The sequence below is a fragment of the Phragmites australis genome, chromosome 9 (assembly GCF_958298935.1).
Source record: "Phragmites australis chromosome 9, lpPhrAust1.1, whole genome shotgun sequence".
In the NCBI taxonomy this organism is placed as follows: Eukaryota; Viridiplantae; Streptophyta; class Magnoliopsida; order Poales; family Poaceae; genus Phragmites; species Phragmites australis.
In genome coordinates, this window is record NC_084929.1 from 33020107 (window position 1) to 33045430 (window position 25324).

Sequence of the window (25324 nt, forward strand, 5' to 3'; positions counted from 1 at the left end):
TGCTCTTATATGGTATAATATTTTTGAGCATGAAGAAAGTAGAGTTCCATATGCTGCAATTTGTTGGTCAGAGGAGTTCATAAAATTCATTGTTATACGAAAATAATCTAGATATTACTCCATTCTCCTTAAATGGATTTTACTATAAGATTGATAATATAACAAGTACGATGTTGACGTAACAAAAAAGATTGAGCATATGTACTAAACCACGAAGTAAAAATAACCATTGCTCTAGAGTTTGCATCAATATTATCTAAAATAATAGAATATTTTATTTACGACTCCAAAGTCTTCAACTACTTAAGATATTTTTCAGCAATATTTTCTCCAGTATATTCTCTTTTTTTACTTTTCAATCATTATTAACAAAATAAGCAACAATACTAAGATAATCCTCTTTAGCCCTATCTACCCATATATCCGAGGTTAAAGTAACTGAAAATGTATATGTTTCCAACATTTCTTTAAGCTTGTTACGACATGTATTATAGTATTTTACCATATGTACGAGTTGTCTGTCTAGAAACATACGTGAATATAGGATAATGACCTTGCTTAATATAATCTTCAAATACAATAGACTTACCGATGTTGAATGGTAGATCCGTTCTTGCAATGAAGCGGTATAACTCTTTTCTAACATTGGTGGAGGCATATTCCCAATGACGAACAGAGCCATCAGAGTTGTACTGCAGCATCGTATGTTCCATAACTGTCCCACTCTTTCTCTTGCAAGTTCTGACGTACCTCATCAAGTGTCATGTTTCACCTGAGAACTTTGCAGATAATTTATGTTTACAAATATAACACCTAGCAAGAGAAAAATAATTAATTTTTTGCTCAGTTTTTCTTAATTAATTGAGCATTCTTACCCATCTATCTCTTCTTATTAAGATACTAGACTGTTTTTCTGTCAGTTTCATTTAAAAAATAAAAATAAAAATATTCAAATTAAATCTTTTTTTATTAATTCTAAATAACAAGGTCGATTAAACGGATTCGAAAATGCATGCATGATGTATGAGAAAAATGCGTTTGAATTTTGAGACTCAATCTAAATCTCCCCGAACCCATGCTGACACAGTAATTTATGAGACGCTAAACAATAGCCTAACGTCTCACAGCTGACTTCACTCCGCCGTGAAGTCAGAGTATCCCGATCCTTTGCCCGCGCGTCCATAAATCCCAGCCGTCCGAGAGCCCAACCATTCATCTGATCCAGCAGCCCATCACACGCGTGCGATCCATCGGTTGGAGGGAGCAAACTCTCTCGTGCACGACACCGAGCACAGCACCCGACCACACTTCACAAGCGTGGGCGCGTAGCCCAACCCAAGCCGCTGGTGGCCGTGGTGCGTGCGAGGTGGGACGAGAAGACGGGGACGGACGGCGAGCGGTGGACGTGGCGGAATCGTATCCTCTGACTTCACCAGTAGGTGAAGACTTCACCAGTAGGTGAAGTCAGTGACTTCGATCGTTGGTTTATGGATGGATGGATCAGATGTAAAATGTGTACAGAAATTAACGGAACTGTGTCTACAGTAAATTGACGTCAGAGAACTGTTCACCTACCCGCAAATTACTGTTCACTCGTGACTTCATCCCCTGAAGTCAGGGGATCCGGATCCGGACGTGGCCAATCACCGGCATCCTTGATTCCGTCTCCGCCCAGCGATGCCGGTGAGGCGGCGGCAGCCGCGGCAGCAGGAGACGGGGGTGGCGGAGAGGTACAGGGAGGCGGGGATAGCGGCGGCGCTGTCGCGGCCGTGGGACTACCCCACGGCCTGCGGCGAGCTGGCCGCCCTCCTCCGCTACGGGTACGCGGACCTCCCGAAGGCCGCCCAGGCGCTCGTCGCCAGTGACGTGCTGTTCGCGTTCCGTCTCCTCCCCGAGTAAACCCCTCCTCTCCAATCATGCATCCCATATGTGCAGAATTTTGTCGGATTACTGACGGCCGTGGAAAATTTAGCCGTCAATCCCGTAAACTTGTGTTGATGATGGTTGATCTGTCCAATTCTGCTACTTTGCATGCTAAGTTGTCTTAGGTACTTCTGGTTGGTTAGTTTTATGTGCAGATTACAGATAATTTCCTCTTAAAACTATAGATATTTTGGGCAATGTAGATCTATATCTGTTTGTCATGCTCCAACAGTCGAATGGCTGTATGAAATTTTGCAGATGATCTCATTATCGATTATAGTTGATTCTTCAGTTCTTAAAGTAATTGTACGCCAAGGTTCTGATAGCTTTGGTGTCAGAATTGCTTAAAAAATTTCTGCGAGTATGGCATTTCACATGTAAGGTGTAACTTTGACAGACATAGGTTCTTTTTTTTGCATAAATTTTAATGGATCATCAGTGATATGAAGAAAAACAAAGGTTGCGTTGGTAGTCAACATGTGTGCAATAACAATTGGGATTCAATTCACTCTTCTGAGAATTTAACATCAATCCTGAACAAAGCTTGCACAAGGGAATATGCATTTATGCACTGAGGTTGATGATTTATTGTGTGGATATTGAGCTTATAGTGTGTTATGGCACTGATATTTTTTCTGCTCCGACCCATGTTTAGTTGGAAAATACTGAGTTGTCTTATACTCTTATGCTTCCGAGGCTCACTTTCTGATGGCCATAATTTCTGGCTAGTTGCTGATTGGTCATATACTTGCATAAGATTTTTTCCATGTACCATAAAGCTTTCAATCATGTTTGTTGTCGCTCCACTGCCCGTTTATTCTCAATGTTCAACGTTATGTTTTTGAGTTATGACCTCTCAATGTTCTCATTCTTTGATGCTATTGCTACATCATATGAACTCATTATTTCCCACAGTGTGCAGACAGGTTATGCAGTAACTGCGGCTAATGGCCTTCTCCAAGCAGTAGAAGTTGCCCTACCAAAGCAAAAGAAGGCACAGGCTGCTTCAGAGTTCAAGCATTCTGTTGTTGCACATAAGAGACGTGCTAGAGTTCAACAAGAACCAGGTACGTAACAGGTTCCTTTTCAATTGTACAACTGAATCAATTTCCATGCTTAGCACAAAGTACAAACATGATATCTTGGTTACACATTTGATGAGTGGCGGGAACTGTATGTGTGCTACTTATTTGCTTTACTGCTACAATAAACGGAACTACTATGCCTGCTTTTGCTGCTAGCCTGATACAGTAACATAGAGGTCACCCTCATCTGCCATTTTTTCTTACTTAAATCTTCCAGGTTATTTGAAGTGTGTTGAGATTTTCATGGTTGATGCTCTGTTAGAATGGTAAACATGCAAGTATAAAATCGGCTTAAGTAAAATTTATAAATTTTGCAGTGAATTCTGTTAAAATGGTAAAGGACCATGATTTGATCATTTCAAACTACAAAGTCCACTTAAGCTGCAGCCTCCTCAAGATTTGGGAGGATGAACTTACAGATGAGTACTTACTGATACTAGTCAATAGTCATCGTGATGTGTTATCTCCAACCCCTTTGACAGGTTCACCGCACATACCACACGACGTGCTTGTTCATATCTTCAGTTTTCTGGACATGCGTTCTTTGGTTGCAGCTGGTCTTGTCTGCTGGTATTTTTTCCCTTGTCCTTATACCTCTTTCAAACACATGCTAGTTTCTTGTTGGTCACACTTGTCTTCCTTAGAAGGTCTTGGAATTCAGCTGCAAATGACAACAACCTGTGGAAGATGAATTACTCTCTTTTCTTTGGCGTATGTCATTGGAATGGAACAAGCATACCTGTATCTGGTTTACAGAACATTCTTGATGTTGTGCACAATAGCATGGATTCAATGTCCATTGAATTTACTTTTTACTGGAAAGAATTTTTCCACAATAAGTATGCAGGTATTTTGCCATTGTTCTCGTTGCAAATACCTTGATACCAGACTACACACTACAATTTCCAAGGTTGTCCTCTTAAACATTGCTGAATTATGAATTATTACAGAATGCGCAACATGGAGATTTGCATCAAATAGAGCACTATGTGGGAATTGCAGATCAGTTATTTGGCTGAGCAACCTGACATGTGCTTCTCCACACCATTGCTCTAAGAATGGAAAAGATGAAGTAAAACTACGGGCTCTGTTACCTGACACGGTAAGTTGTTTTATCCTATGTCATTCATATGTCTAAATTTTACGATGGTTTAGACCTAGAAGATAGATGTAGTTTTATCTAATTTGCTGATCATTACATTGTGAACAGCTGTTCCCTATCCATCTTTTTATCAATTTATTTTCTGTTTGATCAGCCTTCCAATTTTGTCCATGAATTCCGCCGTACATATGATATGAACCTTCTGATTTAACCCTTTCCTGTACCAGGTTGCTGAATACATATTGCACGCTGAAGATTTAGCAGCTTCATCATCTGAAAGTGATGATACATATAGTGATTCTGAGGACGAATACGAGCACAGAAGATTTTGGATGTACAACGAAACGAGACTTGGATTGTGATAGTTATGTCTTAATCTCTGGTAATTTGTTGTTTGCGGTATCCACTGTGTTATTAGTAGGAACTGCAAACAGTATTCATCTCCATGAGATGGCTCGCCGAGTGAAAATGAAACATGAACATTGTACTTCGAACACTATTCGAATAACATATTTGCATCAGTAAGAGTAACTGCATCATGGGCACCTGCACACCCAACGCAAGGGATAACAACGGGGCTTTAATCTCATGTCAACCGGGCTCGGTACTTGTTTGAATAATAGTATCAACCTATTTTCAGCATCAACCATACATAAGGATTGTGCAACTGATACAGTAACTGCTACATTGCACCAATCGAAGCACCAGGAAAGACACGAATAACCAAGAACCGCTTCATCATAGTCTAGCGATGTCATGTAATAACGCGACCATATATTACAGACACTGAAGAATCACCAACTTCCAAACAAGGAAGCAATGTTAAACATGGAGTTTCAGGGCACGATTTAGAGTAAGCTGGTCACACTAGAACACGGTCATGTAGGCATTTACCATCAACCGAAGACATGGTCACATGGAATCACAACCATCCTTCAAAACCGACAAGCAGTAATCAACAGAGATGATAAATCAGCGCAGTGCCTTCTATGGTTCTACTGCTCTAATGCTGCTTCTTGTCTTTCGACGGACCCTTCGGAATCTTAGATAGACATTTCTCATCGAAAATGGCATAATACTTCTTCAACTCGATCATAGCCTTCTCTCCAAAAGCATCAACCTTATCCTCGTACTTCTCATACAGAACCGGGACAGTGTACAGTACCATAAAGACTGCATGCAATGCAAGGAAACCATAATTGGTGAATGTTGCTGAAATAATCATGCATCACACAACTGTTAACACCAAACACCAATTACCTATATAGCACAAGGTAAGGAAGTTGCAGCAGCTCCCAAGAGCAGAAAGAATCCACAGTCCTGCAATCACCTGACAATAGAAACAAACAGATTAGATGCATTCCGCAAGAAATGCCCTTAATCAACCAGGTTTAAAAAAAATCAAATCCACCCGGTCAACATACAATCAGAAATTTCTTCAGGTCATGGCCTTGACCAATCTGCCTCAAGGTAGCAAAGCCCCTGTTGATCTCATATCTCAGCGAACGTGCAACATTCACAGCCAGGTCCTCTGGGATCCTCACCTCAGGGATGTTAGGAGGAGACCTAAAGAACCATTGCAAACATGTTTCATTCCAGAGCCTACGATAATCATCTACTCATCAACAGGCAAATGCTCTAAAAAACAGGAAGTCCAAATGAAATTTATAGTAGTCGCAGCCACACAGAACATTGATTCATTTGCCATCCAGCATCTAAGTTGGGTTAACATGACATTATTAGCATAAATCTAACATAAATGTGAAGGATATTGTGTGTTTAAGGGATCCTACTAACTTACTTGTTGATGAAAGTGGAGGCATTGGACCAGAGGAACAGGATGGCCAGGGTGAGGATGAGGCAGTGGCATAGCAGGGTTAGGAGGTGGTACTCCATGACCTCAAACAGCAGCCAGATGGCCGTGGCGCCTGCCAGCACCCCGCCAGAGATCCTCTTATTCCTCCACAGAAACAGATCGGCAGCTGAAAGCGTGATCACAAGCACATCACAACAAGGCCCCCAATAAAAAATTGAGAACAATGCTTGCTACCAAACAAACAAAGAATCTACAGTGAGAAACAATTAAGCGTAACTCGTGCTACAACACGGTTTACCTACTAGTCTGCTACTGTTACAAGCTTATAGCATCATTCAATCACTTCGATCCTGACCTAGAAGCAAATTCTATAGTGAGAAACAGTAATATGACCACATCCTACTAGCACTGTGGAGGCAATGCCGCATAAATTTGACTCCAAAAGACAAGTGGATCGAGAGTCGAGACATTTTCCACACGCTAAAGATCTTTCCCCAGAAATTTCTCCAAACAAAAGAACAATGTGGCCACAGATTAACAGTTCACCACCGCCGGTACAAGTGAAGCAAACCCCGATGCGGTCGGATCTATAGGCTAAATAGCCATAAACCCCACAAGTGGAGATCGGAGAGAGCTTTAAGGTTCGGCTTACGCTGGCCGCCGCCGAGGACGGAGTGGATGGGCTTCTCGCGGCCGAAGAGGCGGTAGATCCTGGCCTTCACGGCGGCCGTCGCCGACGTCCGCTCGTCGTCCGAGTCCGACAACAACGAGGAGCCGCCCCCGCGGCCGTGGAGCTTGTCCGAGATCTTGTCCATCACCGACTCCTTATGCTCCTCAGCCATGGCTCGCTCTCTCTCCCTCCTCCCTCCTCGCTTCTGCCGTACGAACAACACCAGCAACAAGCTTTCCGCTTTCGCTTCTCTCTGTGCTGTGTTTGGGAAGCAAACTCACGTCATTAAAAGCTGAAGAGAAGAGAAGAGACGCGTATTATTATTTGAGGTTCTTTTCGTAAAATCGGGTGTTTCAGAATTTGCTTCACTGTGTTTGGGCTGCGCGCTTTATGCGCGGCACGGCGCCATCTCAGCCGTTGACTCGATCACGACGGGCCGTGTGATTCGTCCTACGTTAACCTAGTGTCATTTACTCGCGCCGCGTGCCGCTCCACGGCGACGGAACCCTGCTGGGCCCGCCTGTAAGCGAGTGTAGGGTGACGCGCTTGGTGGACGAGGGGGACGTGGTCCTCGCCGTCACGTCTCCATGGCGGCCTCCGTAGCCGTGGGCCCCGCGGGGGTGGAGATCGCGAGGACGACCGGGCGGCGTGACGACGCGTGGCGTGTCAGGACTTTCGCCGGCACCCTCCGCAGCGGAGGGGTCGGGGCGTGGGCCAAGAGGACGGGGCCTCGTCCTCCGCAGCGGAGGGGTCGGAAACTTCTAGACGTCGAAGGAGCGGTGGTGGGCTTGGTCGATTCTTGCGGGCCAAGTCCATCTTACCTCGCTTTGTAGTTTTTCTTTTCGAAAAAGCTAGCTTTTGTAGTGTAGCAAAATGGAGTTATTCGTCTCTTGCAGGCTAAGGTAGTGACGATTAGGGTACAAATTAATTAATTTAAGAGTATCCATTGATTCTTGTTAGTTCAACTAATAACAATAGTTTCCTAAGAAAATACTCAATTTGATAAAAATAATGTTTAATTGAACTAAAAAGGTATATAGGTAACTCATAGATTAATTAATTTGCACACCTAGTGACGATTTCCTCCTGGCCGATTCTTTCGGGCTACGCAAAAGAAGTCGAACTCAGAACTTTTGAACTGTTAAGCACCGTGAGTAGTAGTATTAATTCCTGCACAAACACAACCATCAAATTGCAAAAAGCGTACGAAAATTGTTGTTTCGAGCTAATCGATGGTCTTTTGAACTTACATGTGCTTTAAGAAAGTCCATAAGAAGAACAAAAGGGAGGATATGATCCATATGGACCTCGTGATCAAGAGACAAACTTTGGATCCTCTCGTAAGAAAAGGACGGACTCGCATTTGGATCACGTGACATACAAACTTGCTAGGCATCACATTCCACCGTCCACAATCTATGTAAGTTTATTGTCGTCTCAAAGTCACAAAAGTTCCATCCTGGAAAATCTTAGCAACATTAGGCTATTTTCAAAGGACTAGTACTTCATGAAAATATGATCATCAAAGTCGTTGTAGTATAGTGGTGAGTATTCCCGCCTGTCACGCGGGTGACCCGGGTTCGATCCCCGGCAACGGCGATTTTGATTTTTTCAATCGAAACGCATCTAAACTCTAAGTGTTTCATTTCTACAACGGTGAATATTTTATTTCCCTTTGACTTCTGCTACTTTATTTTATTGACTGAAATGCAATCTCCCTTTGACTGAATTTGCCCCCGTGAGTTGCAAATCTACGCGAGTTTTCACTGTGTAACTTCATTTTATGATTTTTTTTCTCCAAACACTCTATATCTTTGAAGCAAACAACTACAACAATATGCTGATCTATCGTGTAGGTCACCTTTTTCCTTCTTATTAAACAGAATTTGTCAAATCACAACTTAATCTAGTTCTATTTGGAACAAAAGACTTTCCCCCCCAAATTCCTCTTGCAGTTCAGCAGTCTCGTGCAGAATTAGTGCGTCGAGTGAAAACAATTAGCATGGTCGGAAGTACATAATCGTTGTAAGAATTGAAACAATTACCATTGAAAACTCGCAGTTAGCTTTGGATGGACAACATTCCAAGAGTATGCACGGTTGAAACCGGCAAACCGCACGCCCGTTGTATGCTTGAAAAACCTTTTAGCCTCTCAAGCATTGCTCTTGCCATTGCGTATAACGATTTCCTCGAGGAAAAACCGTGGAACCGAAGATGCAATTGCTCTCAATGCTTACAACTAAAAAGTAAGATATGACCCACTTGTAGGTGAACCAAGGACGGAGAGAGAGAGAGAGTGAGAGTGCCTTGGTTGGTAGAAATGTAGGGACATTTTAATCGAGATTAGAGAGAGAATGAGTAAAATCTTGAAGGAAAAAAGAATGTAGCATCTATGTGACATGATAGTGAGGTGACGAATTTAACATTGCCTACCGTAGGTGCTCAAATGATGTAGGGTGCCATACAACTTTGAATCCAAATAAGCAGTGAAACATGAGAAGACGTAGCAATAGAAACCCTTTGAAAAGTTCATAGGTTGCATGTGCTGACATACTTAGCATGATTTAGTTTGCGTATAGCTAAGATATTCTTAGTATTCCTTGTATAAAAGTGTCCATCCTAACCTCTACATAAAACTCAACTACAAGATAAACCTATATCAATTTTTATCTAAATATGCTATAGATTTATCTAGTATATCTACTCTACTGATCAAAGCACTTACAACATATCTCAGAAGGTAAATTGTAAGAATGTAAATACATAAACGTAAATAAGATAGAGAGAGTAAACTCGTCACAAGTGATTTTTTCCTCTTGGTATTGATGGCATGAATATCACCCCTAGTCCACATTGGAGCTTCACAAAGAATATGCTCCCGGTCGGCACCCGGTCACGGCTTTTGAGCCACCAAGTCATAAAGACAAGTTTTCCACCCGGATGAGCCACCAAGCCACCAAGGCAAGGTCTCGTAACTAGCCTCTCTTTAGGTTCCTTGCCGCTGTGATCACTTCGGAGCTTGAGCCACTAAGACAAGGGTCTCCACGTCCCCGCACAATCGTCTTGCCGTTGCTCCACACCGAATCGGAGGGTCAACAAACTTGCTGACGAGTCACTAAGACTCTAAGGTACCGACATACTATTTGGTACAAGGTTGGATCACTCCTTGATCCACTCTTTAGGCAGCAATCACCTAGCAATACTCTCCCTAGGCCTATCAGCACTAATCACTCACTAATCGTGTGCTTAATAACCTTGGATAATCACATTAAGCACTTTAGTGACTTGGATGTCTTCTCAACTGTGTATAAGTTTTCTCTAGACTCCAGCAGAATGCCACGTCTTCAAATGACTGAGTGGAGAGGTATTTATAGCATCAAGCTCGCGCACTAGTTGTTAACCCGACGACTCAAAAAAGTTGTTAACACCGGATGATCTGATAGAATAATAGTACTAACATCAGACCATCCGGTGAGTACACTCTTACAAACTAGCCGTTGGAACCTTACTCAAGCTTTTGTGAACACCAGACATTCCGGTGTATACTTTATCTCCACCACCGTACTATCCGATGAGTTATCTTGAGCCATCCGAGCTAACTGCTTCCTCTCTGTGTATTGCTCCGGTGAAAGCATCCGGTGCACATCACTTCATCACCGGACTATCCGGTGAGTTGACTTTAGCCAACCGAGCCAATATAACCCTCTCTGGAAATAATACTCCGGTGTGCACAGCCTTCATCACTGGACCATCTGATGCGTTGAACTTCGTTCTGCCTCTTTGCATTGTTCATTGTCCGGTATGTGTAACACATTGATCACCGGACCATCCGAAGCTTTGATCTTTAACTTCAATGGTTGCAACCTTATCTAGATAAAATATATTCTGGTGAGTTCAACACCTAGATCACCGGACCATCCAGTGAGACAAATATTCTTGAGACTTCTCCAATTCAATCCAACTTTGTCCTGGCTATGGTGGTTTCTTCATGTATTGCATCTATGAGACCTACTAACATATATTCCTGACAAACATATTAGTCTCATTGAATATATTGTCATTAATCATCAAAATCACAATCATAACTTAATAGAATATCTTGTAGTAGGTGAATAACAAATTAGAATATATACAGGCTTCATATTTCAATAAGTATGTGAATAACAAATTAGAATATATTGCAAGCTTCGTGGTTCAATAAATAGGTGAATAATAAGCTTCATGTTCAATAAAAAATATCATATGTAATACCAGTACCATATGATGTATTACAAAATAAGTAATACAACTAATAGGTGAATAACAATTTAGAATACGAACCATGATTGTGAATAACTTCAAATAACAAACTAAAATGCAACAACTCTAATACACTACAGTTCGATAGTGATCTAATAGTTTACTACCGGGTCGGACATGTCCTCCTATTATGGCCAGGTTGTTTGCAAAGTTTGCACCATCCTCCTGTCAATGGTGCTATATGACCCATCCTCTAGCTTGATCGGCTCATCTACCATGCCCATTAAGTCCCTAGATTTGTCAAGGCAATCTTCTATAGCAGCCTTGGAGTATAGTTATAAGACTTCTTGAAGCTCCAAACAGCATCTTCAAAGCCTTCTGCTTCGCTCGCCACATGATGTGGTAATTGATCAACATATCCGTCTTAGTCTACACCTCCTCCATAATAGATTTTGGCGACAAACAAATATCCATGCCAACAAGAGTGATGAGGAATTGGGCTATGAACCTCGCATCAACGACATGACTCACATCCCTAATAGCCTCTTTGCTGTATATATGTGGATTGTGTCTACTGATTACAAAATAGTTCTTATATTTCAGCTTATGTGCTCGTATGAAGTAAGGATAATTTGGGTGCTTGATACACCTGACCTCATACTCTGTAGGGTTAGAACGGGCGCACTTGTTATCCCTTCTTATCATTATAGTATAGTTGCTAATAAAGTGGATGACCTCCCCTTGTTACGAAATTGTTGCTCGATCTGGATGTCGCTATTATGTTATCTCTAGTTCGATAAGGTGTTATACTCAACGACGGCACAATCCAGCAGTCTAGCACCACGAAAGTACTGGATCACCGACACCGGATCATCATTGTCAGCAGCTTTTTCATCCCCTCTACCACCGACTTTATCATGCATGCATCTTGTATCTACCTCAGATGAGTCCACTCTAGCTCTCTCTCTCTCTCTCTCTCTCTCTCTCTCTCTCTCTCTCTCTCTCTCTCTCTCTCTCTCTCTCTCTCTCTCTCTACCGGAACTATCCTCCCCAACATGCCATACATCCTTTTCATGCATCACCTGCTGGCCTGATCCTTCCACGATAGTCACTGCATCACCTTAGTCATGACACTATATTTACGTACACCCTCATATCAAAGTTCCTCCAATGTCTTGCGTGAGTATAAAGCCCATGCGTTGTTCCTTCTCATCTCAAACAACATATGGACAACGACCGAGCTATTTGCCACAACCATGACTATACACTCTCTAGGACAACAATATGTGATTGATGGTTCACACACAAAAAGCTCATAACACATGACTTTAGGTCATCCAGGTCATTTGGTATCTCAACCGAACTCTCTATGTACTGGCAGTTCTAAATTGTTATGCGCCTCCCGTGCAAAACCGCGATACGTTCTCTATAATAAATATGAAAAATTATACCGTATCTGCTAAACAAAGTTACATCTAATAAAATAACTACTTATATGTATGTATGATACATAACTAATTACATCCTCAATAAATAATGTATAAATTAACAATGCAAATTAAATAGTAATATACTTAACAATGCTAACTAAATCATCGATATTGAATTCAAATGAAATAATTAATATTGAATTAAAATTTTAATTAAACTAACATGAAAGTTATATAGACAAAATATTCAATCTTATTATAAATTGATTTTAAAACTATTTTGAAAGCTAGTTCTACTAGGTTTCTTTACACCACATTTATTCTTTTAGAAATTACAAGCATCAGTATACCGCTCTCAACCAGGTGGTCATCTCCTTTTTATAGTGAATACTATTATGTATATAGTTCATAGCAAAATTTCAGTGCTCACATTTGACAATGTATTGTTAACCTATTTATAGATTTCTTTATGCTAAGTGAGTTAAAGAGAGAAAGAGACTAGTCTACCGTGAGTAGAAGACTAAAAATATTACTCTATTTGACTTCATAGCTGCTTCTTTTTTTTAACTAAGGGTAGAAGTTCTTGTGCGCATCACTATTTTAATAGATTGAATTAAAATACTAATTAAACAAGTGCACACCACTATTAATTAAAAAAAATCAATTTGACAATTTTTTGGTGCATTACGATTTTAATCAAATATTTCTGTCAAACTCAAGTTATTTTGAATCTTTCTAAAATTTATTTTGTATCATTTACTCTTTCCTTTTTCTTTCTTTTTCTCTCTTTCCTCTCATTGCACCGACACCCTACTTACACCTATAGAGTGCATGCATGCACTAGGTCACCATCATACGCCACCACTAGCACAAAGTGCCACAACTAGACCATCATATTATTAAACTAATTAAATAATCTAATTACACTAACTAATCAAATTCATGTTAATTACTATTGTACAATCTATTTACTCTAACTAAGCAAATAATTAATATTATACAAATTCACGCTAATTACTATTATATTGACTAAGCAAATAATCACATTCATATAGTCAAACTAAATAAATAATTAAACAAATTAAATAATCTACTTATTTTAATTACTATTATTACTGCAAGTATTAATTAAATATATATTTTAAGGATTTATTGTAACTCGCGCTACTGCTTTTCCTCGTCTTGAGCTGATTCTGCTCTCCTCGCGCTGCTGCTACTCATCACCTCACGCTGCTTCTCCTCTCTCCACGCTGCGCTGCTGCTCCTCTCCTCTTCTCCCTTGCTCACGCTACTTGTCTACTCTCTACTCGTGTTGTGGCTCCTTACCGATCCGCTCTCATCTTATAGTGAAACACGATAATGTGGGGGCTAACTAATTAACGCAGGGACAACAACGCGTAGGTTCAGGGACAACAACGTGTTAGTTTAAAAAACTAACAAAAAACGAAATAACGTGACATGACATGACCGGACGCATCGAAAGCAATGACACGACACGACGTGAGCCGAATAAAGTGCCAAATACGACATTGTTCACCATATTCAGCACCTCAGGTATCGAAAACTACCTGTATTCGACACCTCAGGTGTCGAGATACCGAATATATAAGTTTTCGGTGCCTTAGATACCGAAATCGATTTTTTATTGTTTGAGATGCCTAATATAGGTGTTAGATTTATAAATATGCTGATATATTATCTATCTTAAACATACGATAGCATTTATTATCTATTTTTGGGTGTCGAATGCTACCGAAATCGATTTTTCGGTGCTTTAGTTACCGAAATCGATTTTTGGTATTTAAGGTACCTATCGGAGGATTAACTCCTATCGCAGGGATCCCGAGAGACCCCTTTTTAGAGATTCGGCCGGGGGAATGATCCTGAATAAGTTCGTCGGAGAAATAAATGGGAATGAATGCAAATGGCCGGTGGTGGGGATGTCGACCTAGTGCAAGGAGAAGTAAATGCACTGAAATTTAGACAGGTTCGGACCCGCACGGGAGCGTAATACCCTACTCCTGTATGGTTGCTATAACTATTCTGAGGAAGTCCCTCAAGGATGTTGCTGCTTATAAGAATATTGGCCTAACTAAGAACTTGAGGCTCCTTGTTTTTCGGCTGGAACTGTGCTCAGCTTTACTCACAGTGTCTCTCCTCGTTGGTCTAGTTCGTTGTGTGGTTGGTGTTCTTACGCCGTTGTTGATCTTCTCTGAGAGAGTTCTTGTGTCTCTTCTTCCAGTGCCCCTTGCTTCTGAGTCGCCGGCTATTTTAAGTATCCGCCGGCCGAGACATGTCCCGAACGAGAAGGAGGGGGCACAAGTTCCAAGACGCCATGACTGAAAAATGCGTCATCATTTCTTCTGGGTGAAGTGACCGGGGGTGGAAAATGCATCGCACGCCCGGTCATCTATCACCATAAACGCCCTGGCAACAGGCGCCGTGAAGAGGGCCCACCGGGCAGCCGCAGAGCAACCCGGCGTGCCCGCCCTGTCTTGTTTCTCTGCCACAGCAGTGCGGCAGACGGAACGTCTTGATCCTCGCGATGTTATCCCAAGACAAACTGGATGACACGGGACGGGACCCGTGCAATTAATGACCCCACGCCTCTCTGCCAAAACATGGCAGGAACTGACGCTGCGGCGGGAGCAGTTGGAGGTGTCAGGCTACGCACGCTCATTAAATGCGGCCTCGGACCTCCGACTGATTGACACCTCATCGGCGGGCCCCTCGGGGGACTTTCTGGGTCGTCGGGGCACCGAGTGCTCAGGGGTACTGTTCGCATCCCCGAGCACTCTCTCCCGAGCGCGCCTATTCTTGTCCTTGGGGTACCGAGTGCTCGGGGGTACTGTTCACCTCCCCGAGCACTCTTGCCCGAAACTTCGGGGAACTGAGTGCTCGGAGACTGCAACGTGCAGCCTCGAGCACTCTCTCCCGAGCACTCTTGTATGGATCTTCGGGGAACCGAGTGCTCGGGAGCTGCCGCACGCAGCCCCGAGCACTCTCTCCCGAAACTTAGCTCTTCTGATCATCAGGGGACTAGGGTGCTCGGGGGTGACCGGGCACCTCCCCGAGCACTTTCTTCCCGGTACTTAGACTCTGTGGATCATCGGGGAACTGAGGTGATCGGGGACCACTGACTGTGGCCCCGAGTACCTTCTTCCGGGATTTGAGCTTTTCTCATCCTACAGGAGGGACCTCGCAGGATGGCGCCATGTGGCGGATGGCTGGCCTGGCCTCGGGACTCAAGGACCACCGGTTCCTGATACACCGACAGTACCGAATACATGTATTAGATTTGTAAATACGTCTATATATTATCTATTTTAGCAAATACTATAGCGTTTATCATCTATTTTTAATTTTTAAATAGTAAATATGATAACGTATGGTATCTATTTTTAATTTTTGCCCCATTTTTAAAGGAAACCTGCACGGCCCGCATCACTCGCTGCCGCCATCCGTCAGTCCGTGCACCAGCTCGAGTCGCAATGTCAACGACGGCCCAACGCGCATTGCTCCGGCCGTGGCTTCCAAAATCACAGCAGCTAGAAGAGCGGGAACCCGCCCGCCCTCTTCCACTCCCAGACTCCCAGTCCCAGCCAGCCAGCCAGCCGCGCGGCAGACAGACGCATCAAAACACACGGCACGGCAGCGCGCCGCATCCTTCCAGGCTCCAGTCCCCTTCTCGGCTTCTCTTCCCTCCCCGGCAATTAATGCCGCCAACAACCAGATCCAGCCCCCCGGAAACCTAACCAAACAAATACCCTCTTCCCATTCCGCCCCTCCCCCGCGCATCATGCCATTCCGTCCCACGATCACATCCCCGCCGCCGCCGCCGCCGACGACGAGGGGGAGAGAGCCATGTCCATCCTCGACCCGCTCGCCTCGCTCGGGCTCGGGTACGCCATCGCCATCGCGTTCGGCTTCCTCGTGCTGCTCGCGTCGGTGCTGCTCGTCTCCTACTTCTGCCTCCGCCGCGGGGCCGGCGAGGGGCTGGGGGGCGACGGCGGAGGCGGCGGAGGCTCCGCGCGGCACGCCGCCTCCTCCGCCTCCAGCTCGGGGCACATCTCCATCACCGTGCCCCGCGTCGTCTTCGTGGCGGAGGACTACGACTCCCCGGGGTCCTCCTCCCGCGGCGCCGCTGCCGCTGCCTCGCCCGTCGGGCTCGACCCCGCCGTCATCGCGTCGTACCCGAGGGTGCCCTTCTCCAGGGCCGCGGCGGGGGCGGACGCTGAGGCCGCGTGCTCGATCTGCCTCAGCGAGTACAGGGAGGGGGAGATGCTGCGGGTGATGCCCGAGTGCAGGCACAGGTTCCACCTAGCGTGCCTCGACGCGTGGCTGCGGCGGAGCGCGTCGTGTCCCGTGTGCCGGTCCTCGCCCATCCCCACCCCCGTCGCCACCCCGCTCTCTACCCCACTCTCGGAGCTCGTCCCGTTATCGCAGTACGCTGCCGATCGTCGCCGGAGCAGGTGATGGGGATTGCCATTTCACGCTCTTCATTCTTTTCGTTTTAATCCCGTTTGCTGCTGTTTATCAACGATGGGATGCAGTGCTGACTGTTGCATTTGTCGGGACAGGTTTGGGTGATCCATCGGTGATGCTTAGCGTTTTTAATCTGTCGGGTTAGAACTGCCGTAGCTTAGAGAAAGTTTTGCTTGGAAGCAGCACATTGTTGACCTAAGGCCGGCAATCAGTGTACATTCATTCTTCTTCCATTCTAATATAGCTTCTATCATGTGAGGTTACCCGTGACCTATAGTTGTATGTGCAAGATCAATCTCCGAATCATCTTGTTCCATTTATATGAATTATATATTGCAATGTTCTTGTATGTTGGCTACCCTTACTTTGGTAGCAAGAAAATGAAAGAAAAACCTGCTATTTCTCAACAAAATGTAGGAGTATTTCTGTGCAAGCAAGTTACTAGCATCTCAAAGGAAGCATATTGTAACGGAAGGTGGAGCATTCCTCAGTATTACTCTTAGTTATTGAGATATTTCTGGGTATTAGAGACTTCTGATCCCGCATGACAGATAATTTGGAGCATTGATTTTGCAATCACGATGAATCAATTTTGTTTCTGTTGTCATAAATCGAATTCATAGTTTATCTACCTTAGTAAACTATTAATCTGCAATGTGTTCAAGAGAAGCACCTAAACTTCTGAATGAAACTATGCCCCTACTATTTCAAACATATTTATTACGGAAAACTCCGTTTTTCAATTTTTAATTGATATAGTTCACTTCACTCTTTGCTTTGGTGATGGATGAGGTCACAAGAGATATACAAGGTGATATCCCATGGTGTATGCTCTTTGCAGATGATGTGGTGCTAGTCGACGATAGTCGGACGGGGGTAAATGGAAAGTTGGAGCTGTGGAGACAGACCTTGGAGTCGAAGGGTTTTAGGCTTAGTAAAACTAAAACTGAGTACATGAGGTGCGATTTTAGTACTACTAGGCACGAGGAGGATGAGGTTTGCCTTGACGGGCAGGTGATACCTCAGAAGGATACCTTTCGATATTTGGGGTCGATGCTGCAGAAGGATGGTGAAATCGATGAAGATGTGAGCCATCGAATCAAAGCCGGATGGATGAAGTGGCGCCAAGCTTCCGGCGTCCTCTGCGACAAGAGAGTACCACAGAAGCTAAAAGGTAGGTTCTATAGGACGGTAATTAGACCTGTGATGTTGTATGGCGCAGAATGTTGGCCAACTAAAAGGCGACATGTCCAACGGTTGAGTGTAGCGGAGATGCGCATGCTGAGATGGATGTGTGGCCACACAAGAAAGGATCGGGTTCGGAATGATGACATACGTGATAAAGTTGGTGTAGCACCAATTGAAGAGAAGCTTGTCCAACATCGTTTGAGATGGTTTGGGCATATACAACGCAGGCCCTCAGAAGCGCCTGTACATAGCGGAAGAATAAAGCGTGCGGATAATGTCAAAAGAGGTCGAGGTAGACCAAACTTGACATGAGAGGAGTCTGTAAAGAGGGATCTGAAAGACTGGAATATCACCAAAGAACTAGCCATGTACAGGGGTGCGTGGAAGTTAGCTATCCACGTGCCAGAGCCATGACTAGACTTGCAAGATCTTATGGGTTTCATCTCTAGTCTACCCCAACTTGTTTGGAACTGAAAGGCTTTGTTGTTGTTGTTGTTCACTTCACTCTATTGATTAGCCTGAAATCTCAAATGCTATCCTAGTAGGTTGAATTATTCATATTTTCTATCTCTGGTCCATAGATTTCTGGCTAAACGTTTTCATTTTGCATATGAATTTTGTTCGCTTCTCTTGTCTGTTGGTTTCCAAGATTAGTACACCAATTGTAACTAGCTGATAACATGAACCAGTAAGTGAGAATGTATGCCATACCTGATTTGGGTTCTTCTAAGGTAATTTACATATAGATGGTAAGATGTTTTCATGCTAGTGAACTATTGTGACCTCCCACAGTTTGGTTGCTAGTTGCAGACTTGGACAACTACCAAACGAACAATGAAACTGATATTGTACTCTAGTACAATGATCAGTTGGTGTTGAAGTTATTTTGTTGTGAATCTTCATTTTCTATCTATCACTATGCAACAAGAGTCATGGTGATACTCCCTTTTCTTTTATCTGTTTCTTTTTCTTTTCCGGGATGGGGGACTGTATATTCCAATCTTATCCACTCTCTTATTATTCCATTCACATGTGGGGGGTCAGACAACTAATAAATTTGGATGCCATTTGGAGTTAACTCTGTGATGTTGGAGGTTGGCATAACGCTACCACTACTATGACCCCCACTTCATTCGTAGGAATCTCAAGGGTTGTGTTCATGTGGGGCTGAGAACCAATAATGCATGATAAAGAAATTATTGATGTTCTTGCCTGTCCCTATTGTATCTAGCTGGTTATATTTGAACAAGCGACGTTGTGTAGGGAAAGGCTTTCTTTATAGTAACAAATATGGCATTTGTGCTTATTTGCATTCAGAGCCTGGCTACATTTTCTGTTGGTGAGAGCTAGACAACTTGACTGTAGGATTCTATTATACGAATTGGTTATTACTTATTATTAGTATTTGACATCTGTGGATTATGTGCTGAATTTTCTAATTATTGTATTAAAGTAATTTTTTTGCAGGCCATCGTGCCAAAGTAGGTTGATATTTTTGTAGTTCAAATTCTGAATCAAACTTTTCTGTCACATTAGCTTTAATTGATCTCGTCCGGAGGTATCTTTGTAATTTTATTACTCTTTTGTTGGAAACATTACCATTAGAAGATATGATATGGACATTCAACCTTTTTCATAATATCTAGGTTTATATTTGTCGTGATCAGTTTGTACAGGGAAGCCTCTGTATTCATTTTGTGTTCTGTTACTTGGTTTTATATTTCTACATGTTATATTTCTACATGTTTTAATGATGCATTCATAGCACCTATTTTCTGTTGTTTATAGAAACTATCTTCTTTGCATATTTGGTATCCGGAGAGTAAGTTCTTCTGCTACTATCAACTGCCGTCTTTTAACTCCTTCCTCTGCCAGCGTTTATGCTGATTCCGAAGTAGTTACTTTATGTTTTAGTCTACCCAAACCTGGCACCGGCAGTGCTAGGTTTCCAGCTTCAGGATGTCTCTTAAGATGATCTTGCACCCACTGTTGTTGTGAAACAAGGAATTTAGACAACAACAGCAGTTATTACTGATATTGCACACAAGCCACGAACATCCTTTATCTGAAATGAAACAGTATCCGTGTACCATGGATACCGTTTATCCCTTTCATGACATGTCTTCAGCTGCCTTCAGCTACTCAGTCTCAACTCATGTGCATTTCATAATAATTTACAAATTTCAGAAAGAATCCATTAAGCTAAGATATTGTTCACTTGCTAAAAAATGTAGCATCATAATCTAAGCATGGAAACGTAACATATAAAGTATTTCTACAACCTACATAACAATCTAGAGTTGATCTACAAAAGGGAAAGGAGTAAGCCTCAAAATCATATGCAAATGACCCGTTGAAAAGGATCCGTAACGTCTTGAGAGGGGTAAATTAGAATATTTAAAAATTAATCTAATTGGTTTAAAAGAATTCACAAGATAAATTTATATTAATTTCTATTTAAATGTGCTTTACTTTTATCTAGTGCATATTCTATTGTTTAAAAGGTTTACAACTTATAATCAATCCTAGTAAACTACTCTAAGAAAGTAAATGCATAAAGATAGATTACAAGAATATAAATATGAAAGCGTAAAGATGGTAGAGAAAATAAACTCGGTATAAGAGATTTTTATCACGTGGTATCGATGATATGAATGTTACCTCTAGTCTATGTTGGAGCTCTACTACGGATATACTCTCGATTGTCAAGACTTTTCTGGCCACAGCTCTGGAGTCATCAAGTCAAAAAACAAGGCCTCAACCTGAATGAGCCATTAACAATAAATATAAGGTCTCATCACTAGCCGAGACCTTATCATCGTCTTCACTTCGGAGCTTAAGCTAACAGGGCAAGGGTCTCTGCGTCATTGTACACGTATCTTGTCGTTGTTTCGCTCTATTTTGCCATTATTTTTCTTCTTGAATTTATAGTGGTTGCTCTTGGTTTTGGTCTTATAGTTGGACATGGTATAGATGTTGGAGGTCTTGTTTGAGAGATTCATGATCTTTTTCTTCTCCTTAATCTTCTTGACTTGCTTGCATTGAAAATACTTGTGACCTTCTTGATGACACTTTGTAAGTTTTTTCACTATGGTAACATGATTATCTTGAGAAGGTTAGACATGATTCTTGTTCTTTAATCTTGTCAAGTCCTCCTTAAGTTTCTCCACTTCTTGTTTGAGCTCATTATTTTTGTTAGAATTTTATTATAGTTAGTGATCAATTAGCAATAGGTGTCTTAACCAAAGGGGCATATCCTTTGGTGGAGAGTCATGTCTCTCCAATGGCACCCCTTCATCATATATATATATATATAGGAAAACTAGTATGTACTCCTGGGTGTATGTACTCCCACCTCTCATATACCACTTTTACACATGTGTTATACTTCTTTATCACTTTAAATATACTTCATTAGTAATTATAAGATACTACAATACAAATCCCACGAATTTTTTTATGAAATTCCATGATTTTTATCTTAATTTGCGTATATACTTCTTTTATGTATAAAAAAGAGTATATAGCAAAAATAAAAGGCTAACATTGAATTTTTTTTCATACAACTCATATTGGAGTATCTTAGAATTAGTATTAGAGTATACTAAAAATGATAAAAGAGTATAAAGTGTTTGTTTAGGTGGTATATTGCATGTGGGAGTACATACTCCTAGGAGTATAGAATAGGTGTCATATATATATATATACATATATATATATATATACATATATATATATATATACATATACATATATATATATATATATATGTAAACATCTCATTGAATAAATACAAGAGTTTCATTCTTTCTACTCTATTCTTTGAGTTCAATCTCTCCATTCTTAACACGTTATCAGCACGCTTCACCACTGAGCAAAAACACAGAACAAGAATAAAGGGCCGATCAGCCACCACAAGAACCAGAGCAGATTCGAAGGTCCCTCTCAGATTAAGGTAAAAGAAAGAAGATGGATCCTCTTCATCCACTGCCGGCTCCACTGTGGCTACCCCTACTGCGCCGATCGATCGCACCCTCCGCCGCTCCAACATCGGCGGCCCGGCCCCTCTGCACGACGGCTCGGTTGCTCCTCCGCCCGGCGACCCGGCCACCAGCTCCGCACGACGGGTCGGCCGCCCGCTCCCCACGGCAGCTCGACCACCCTCCCCGGCGGCCCGGCCATCCGCTCCGCACGGTTGCTCAGCTGGCACGCCAACAGTCACGGCGTCGACGGCCGACGCCGCCTCGGCCTCCCCTCCCGTCGGCTCCGTTGCCGCCGATGCTTTGGCCTCCCCTCTCGTCGGCTCAGCCGCCGCCGACGCCTCGGCCCCTCTCTCCACGGCGGCTCGGCTCGGCCACCGCCAACGCCGCCTCGGCCCCCGCTCCACGGTGGCTTGGCCACCGCTCCCCCCTTTCACTGCCGGCTCTGGCTTCCAAGGACCGGAGTGGATCCGGCGATCCAACCTCCAGCGGCCTACTCCGGTGGCTTGCTCCGGCCCTCCCCTCTGCCATCGGCTCGGCCTCAACATTGGCCGGCCCGGCTCCATACAGCGGTGATGGCGGCACAAAAGGCTGGTTAGGGTTTGGCTAACGCTAACCGACCGGCTTTTATATGGTGCGGGGGGGGGGGGAGCACCACATGGGCTGGGTCGAAAGGCCAAAAAGGCTGCAGCCCACATTCTTTCGGCCCGTCAGCCAAAAAAAATTCCTAAAAAATGGCATTTTTCAGAAACCCCCCAGGTTTCAGAATATTTGTAGCCAATTTCAGTATTTATTATTTACAGTTCTATAAAATCACATTATAGCTCATGTCTTTAACTATAATTGTGATTCGTTTTGTTTATGTTGTAAATATATATGTTCCAGTCCCTATTCTCTTTGGCAATTTTGAATAAAACGAAAATGTTAGGGGCCTTTTGTAAAAATAGAGGGTCCATTTTGTACTTATAGAAAAGTTTAGGGACTAAACTATAAAAATAGGCTTTTGGTAAATACAGAAAAGTTTAGGGGCTAAAGTGCAAAATTGCCATTTTCCTAAATTAAAAACAAATGCGGTTCACTAGGAAAAGACTTTGCTGATGTGGCTTGGCACGACGGCGCATCGGCTGATGTGGCTGATGACAAGGGCACCACGTCGACTCTGGGTTAGGGAGCAAAGGGGTATATTTAGATCCTATCTTGGTCGTGTCCTCTAGATCCAACGGCTAAGGGTTGGTGGAATGGGTTAGTCGGTTGGTGGCTTGAACTGAGATGACGGAGGAGCTCGGGCACGGCGACACACGGTTGGAGTCTTGCCGGACTTGAGCTTTGGCTCGCCGGCAACGACGACGAACAGCGGAAAGGCATCACAGAAGGGCAACGTGAGCTCACCTATGTGATTCCGAAGACCAGAGAGGCGGCGGGTCAGCCTAGCGATGGCAAACAGCGGGGGCGGCTCATGGGCGTTGACGAAGAGGGCTTTCTAGCGGCGTAGAGTCGGCGAGGGGCGACGGAATCGATTCCTCACGAGCGTGCGGTGCCAGATCTGGTCTCAGATGCGACGGGGAGGTGGTGAGAGCGACAGGCGGTGAGCTCGACCATGGGCAGCAATGGCGATGGCGGCGGTGGCTAGTATCCCGATGGCAGTGTGCTAGGGCTAGGTTTTCGAGGAGATGCAAAAACCAGGGAGCAAAGGCCCCTATTTTTATAGGCGGGCGGCTCGTGGGGCCAGCGAAGGTGGCGGTGGCACGGTTGGAGTCCGGATCGGATTCACGACGGTGGCGGTCGAATCGGAGATGGGTGACGCTGCGCGCGGTGGAAAAAGGTGCGAGCGCGAAGCAGCGAGGAAAACGGTTTTGGCCAGGGCGCCGCCCGAATGGATCGAGAACTGGGTTAGGTACGCACGTGGCCCAAGCGGAAGGCGGGGTGAGAAGAGGGGGAAAACAGGCTCCGCTCAAAAAGGAAGGAGAGTGGGCTGTAAGAAAAAGGAAGAAAAAAGAAAAAGGGAGGGAGATTCGGTCTTGGGAAAGAAAAAAGATTTTACTTTTATGGAATCAATTTCAAACTTCGCAAAAATCTAAACGGCGCGTCTCGATATTTTTAAAAAATTATTTTTCACACAATAAAACTCTAATACTTTTACTCAGCATGAATACAACACATTAAAATAAATATAACATAAATTAATTATTTAATTTAGAAAATAAATTTACACCTAGGGTTTTGAGACAAAGATTAACACCTAAACTAAAAAAAACTTTTTTACTATTTCAAAAAAATTAAAAATTAAGATGTTACATCCTATATCAGGATATTCAATCCCACGAAATGGATCGACAAACTACCTAGTTTGCTCAGTCTTTAATGAGCGATGGTATGCGTACGAACAAATTGTCAAAACCGTTTAGGTTTGAATCACCAGGCGCCTAATTATCCGGTTTAGTAGGTTCTACCTTCTAGCTCCGTATTAAATTTTGATGTTGTAAACTATAATAAAATAATTTAAGATATTATTTTAATTTAAAATAAAAATAAAATAATTCATCTAAATACCTACAGTGTACATAGTTAGCTCAAACTCTATAAAATTTTAAAGTTAAAAATACTTAGCTTAAAAACAATTAGAGTTAAAGATGTGCTTACAGTTTATGCAAATCACGGAACAGTTACTCCAATTCTCGTTGATCCACTCTCATGGCAGCCTTTTGTAAACAGTTAGTAAAAGGAAAAGTTCGTACATTTCGCGTCTTCAATTTCCGATTTGTTGGAATCTATCGTTTTCTAGTTGAATAATGTGTCATCGAAAACATTTTCATATGTTGGCAACACACCATCAAATCATCTATAGTCTGCGTGGAATGAAAACCATGTGTTATTTATGTACTGGCTTCCATTATTATTAATATAAGCCAGAAGGTCTTTCTCTCTTAAGAAAATGGGCATTCAGAGTTGTCAGTCAGCGTTCGATTTGGGATGTTCCGATTGGCCCCGCCAACGCTGCTGCTACTTAGCGATGGCGTATTTTACTGGTATGTCCGCGGGTAAAACACTAATAAGCACGGATTTAAAATGCATCCTTTACTCATAGGTTTAGATATGAGTTTGATATTGAATTAAATGAGTAGAGATATATGGACATAAAATAACCTTATTCGTATTCACTTCGTTCATATACGTATTCCACATTTCTGATATATAAGCCCAAATTATTTTTAAGTATATAAATTAGCAGTCTTACTTGTTAGTGTTTCTTATTCTCGTCTCATTCCAACCCCTACTCAGCCCTAAAACGCCTGCCTCAAATTATCCACCGTGTTGTAGTGGCAGTCCTTTATAGTAATAGCGAAATATCTCCTTTCAAAAAGTATCTGTACGACTCTTGAAAATCATGCCGGTGTCTCCGATCTCC

At 42.9% G+C, this 25324-nt stretch overlaps 3 protein-coding genes and 1 non-coding gene across 5 annotated transcripts; 3 read left to right on the forward strand and 1 right to left on the reverse strand.

Moving 5' to 3' along the window:
- Positions 1 to 1576: 1576 nt before the first annotated feature.
- Positions 1577 to 4631, forward strand: LOC133929269 (F-box protein At5g52880-like). The gene is made up of 6 exons (XM_062375962.1): positions 1577 to 1895; positions 2839 to 2990; positions 3491 to 3578; positions 3656 to 3855; positions 3959 to 4110; positions 4338 to 4631. Exons 1-6 carry the CDS (start codon positions 1678 to 1680, stop codon positions 4470 to 4472), a joined length of 945 nt encoding a protein of 314 aa, XP_062231946.1. The 5' UTR covers positions 1577 to 1677; the 3' UTR covers positions 4473 to 4631.
- A 199-nt stretch (positions 4632 to 4830) lies between these two features.
- LOC133929270 (reticulon-like protein B1) lies at positions 4831 to 6943 on the reverse strand. 2 transcript variants are annotated; one of them, XM_062375963.1, is made up of 5 exons: positions 6579 to 6943; positions 5912 to 6092; positions 5535 to 5676; positions 5371 to 5440; positions 4831 to 5283 (listed from the first exon to the last, which is right to left on the reverse strand). In XM_062375963.1, the coding sequence occupies exons 1-5, from the start codon at positions 6766 to 6768 to the stop codon at positions 5114 to 5116; spliced, it is 753 nt and encodes a 250-aa protein (XP_062231947.1). In that variant the 5' UTR covers positions 6769 to 6943; the 3' UTR covers positions 4831 to 5113. The 2 variants fall into 2 exon arrangements, with proteins under 2 accessions (XP_062231947.1, XP_062231948.1); XM_062375964.1 differs by having other exon boundaries at positions 6537 to 6943.
- A 1180-nt stretch (positions 6944 to 8123) lies between these two features.
- On the forward strand, positions 8124 to 8195 carry TRNAD-GUC (transfer RNA aspartic acid (anticodon GUC)). Its single transcript has one exon. It is a non-coding gene; the product is annotated as a tRNA-Asp (tRNA).
- Positions 8196 to 15859: 7664 nt separating this feature from the next.
- LOC133929271 (RING-H2 finger protein ATL67-like) lies at positions 15860 to 17114 on the forward strand. The gene is made up of 2 exons (XM_062375965.1): positions 15860 to 16737; positions 16846 to 17114. The coding sequence occupies exons 1-2, from the start codon at positions 16130 to 16132 to the stop codon at positions 16853 to 16855; spliced, it is 618 nt and encodes a 205-aa protein (XP_062231949.1). The 5' UTR covers positions 15860 to 16129; the 3' UTR covers positions 16856 to 17114.
- The last annotated feature ends 8210 nt before the right edge of the window (positions 17115 to 25324 follow it).

What these genes read in the sequence shown, in the direction of transcription:
- LOC133929271 (XM_062375965.1), top strand. Translation starts at nt 16,130, where the DNA reads ATGTCCATCCTCGACCCGCTCGCCTCGCTCGGGCTCGGGTACGCCATC.
- LOC133929270 (XM_062375964.1), bottom strand. Translation starts at nt 6,768, where the DNA reads ATGGCTGAGGAGCATAAGGAGTCGGTGATGGACAAGATCTCGGACAAG. An exon ending in CTCCGATCTCCACTTGTGGG is followed by an intron (nt 6,093 to 6,536) that starts GTTTATGGCTAT and finishes TCACGCTTTCAG; the next exon opens with CTGCCGATCTGTTTCTGTGG. An exon ending in ACCTGAAGAAATTTCTGATT is followed by an intron (nt 5,441 to 5,534) that starts GTATGTTGACCG and finishes TTCTATTGTCAG; the next exon opens with GTGATTGCAGGACTGTGGAT.
- LOC133929269 (XM_062375962.1), top strand. Translation starts at nt 1,678, where the DNA reads ATGCCGGTGAGGCGGCGGCAGCCGCGGCAGCAGGAGACGGGGGTGGCG. An exon ending in GCGTTCCGTCTCCTCCCCGA is followed by an intron (nt 1,896 to 2,838) that starts GTAAACCCCTCC and finishes TATTTCCCACAG; the next exon opens with TGTGCAGACAGGTTATGCAG. An exon ending in TTTCCACAATAAGTATGCAG is followed by an intron (nt 3,856 to 3,958) that starts GTATTTTGCCAT and finishes GAATTATTACAG; the next exon opens with AATGCGCAACATGGAGATTT.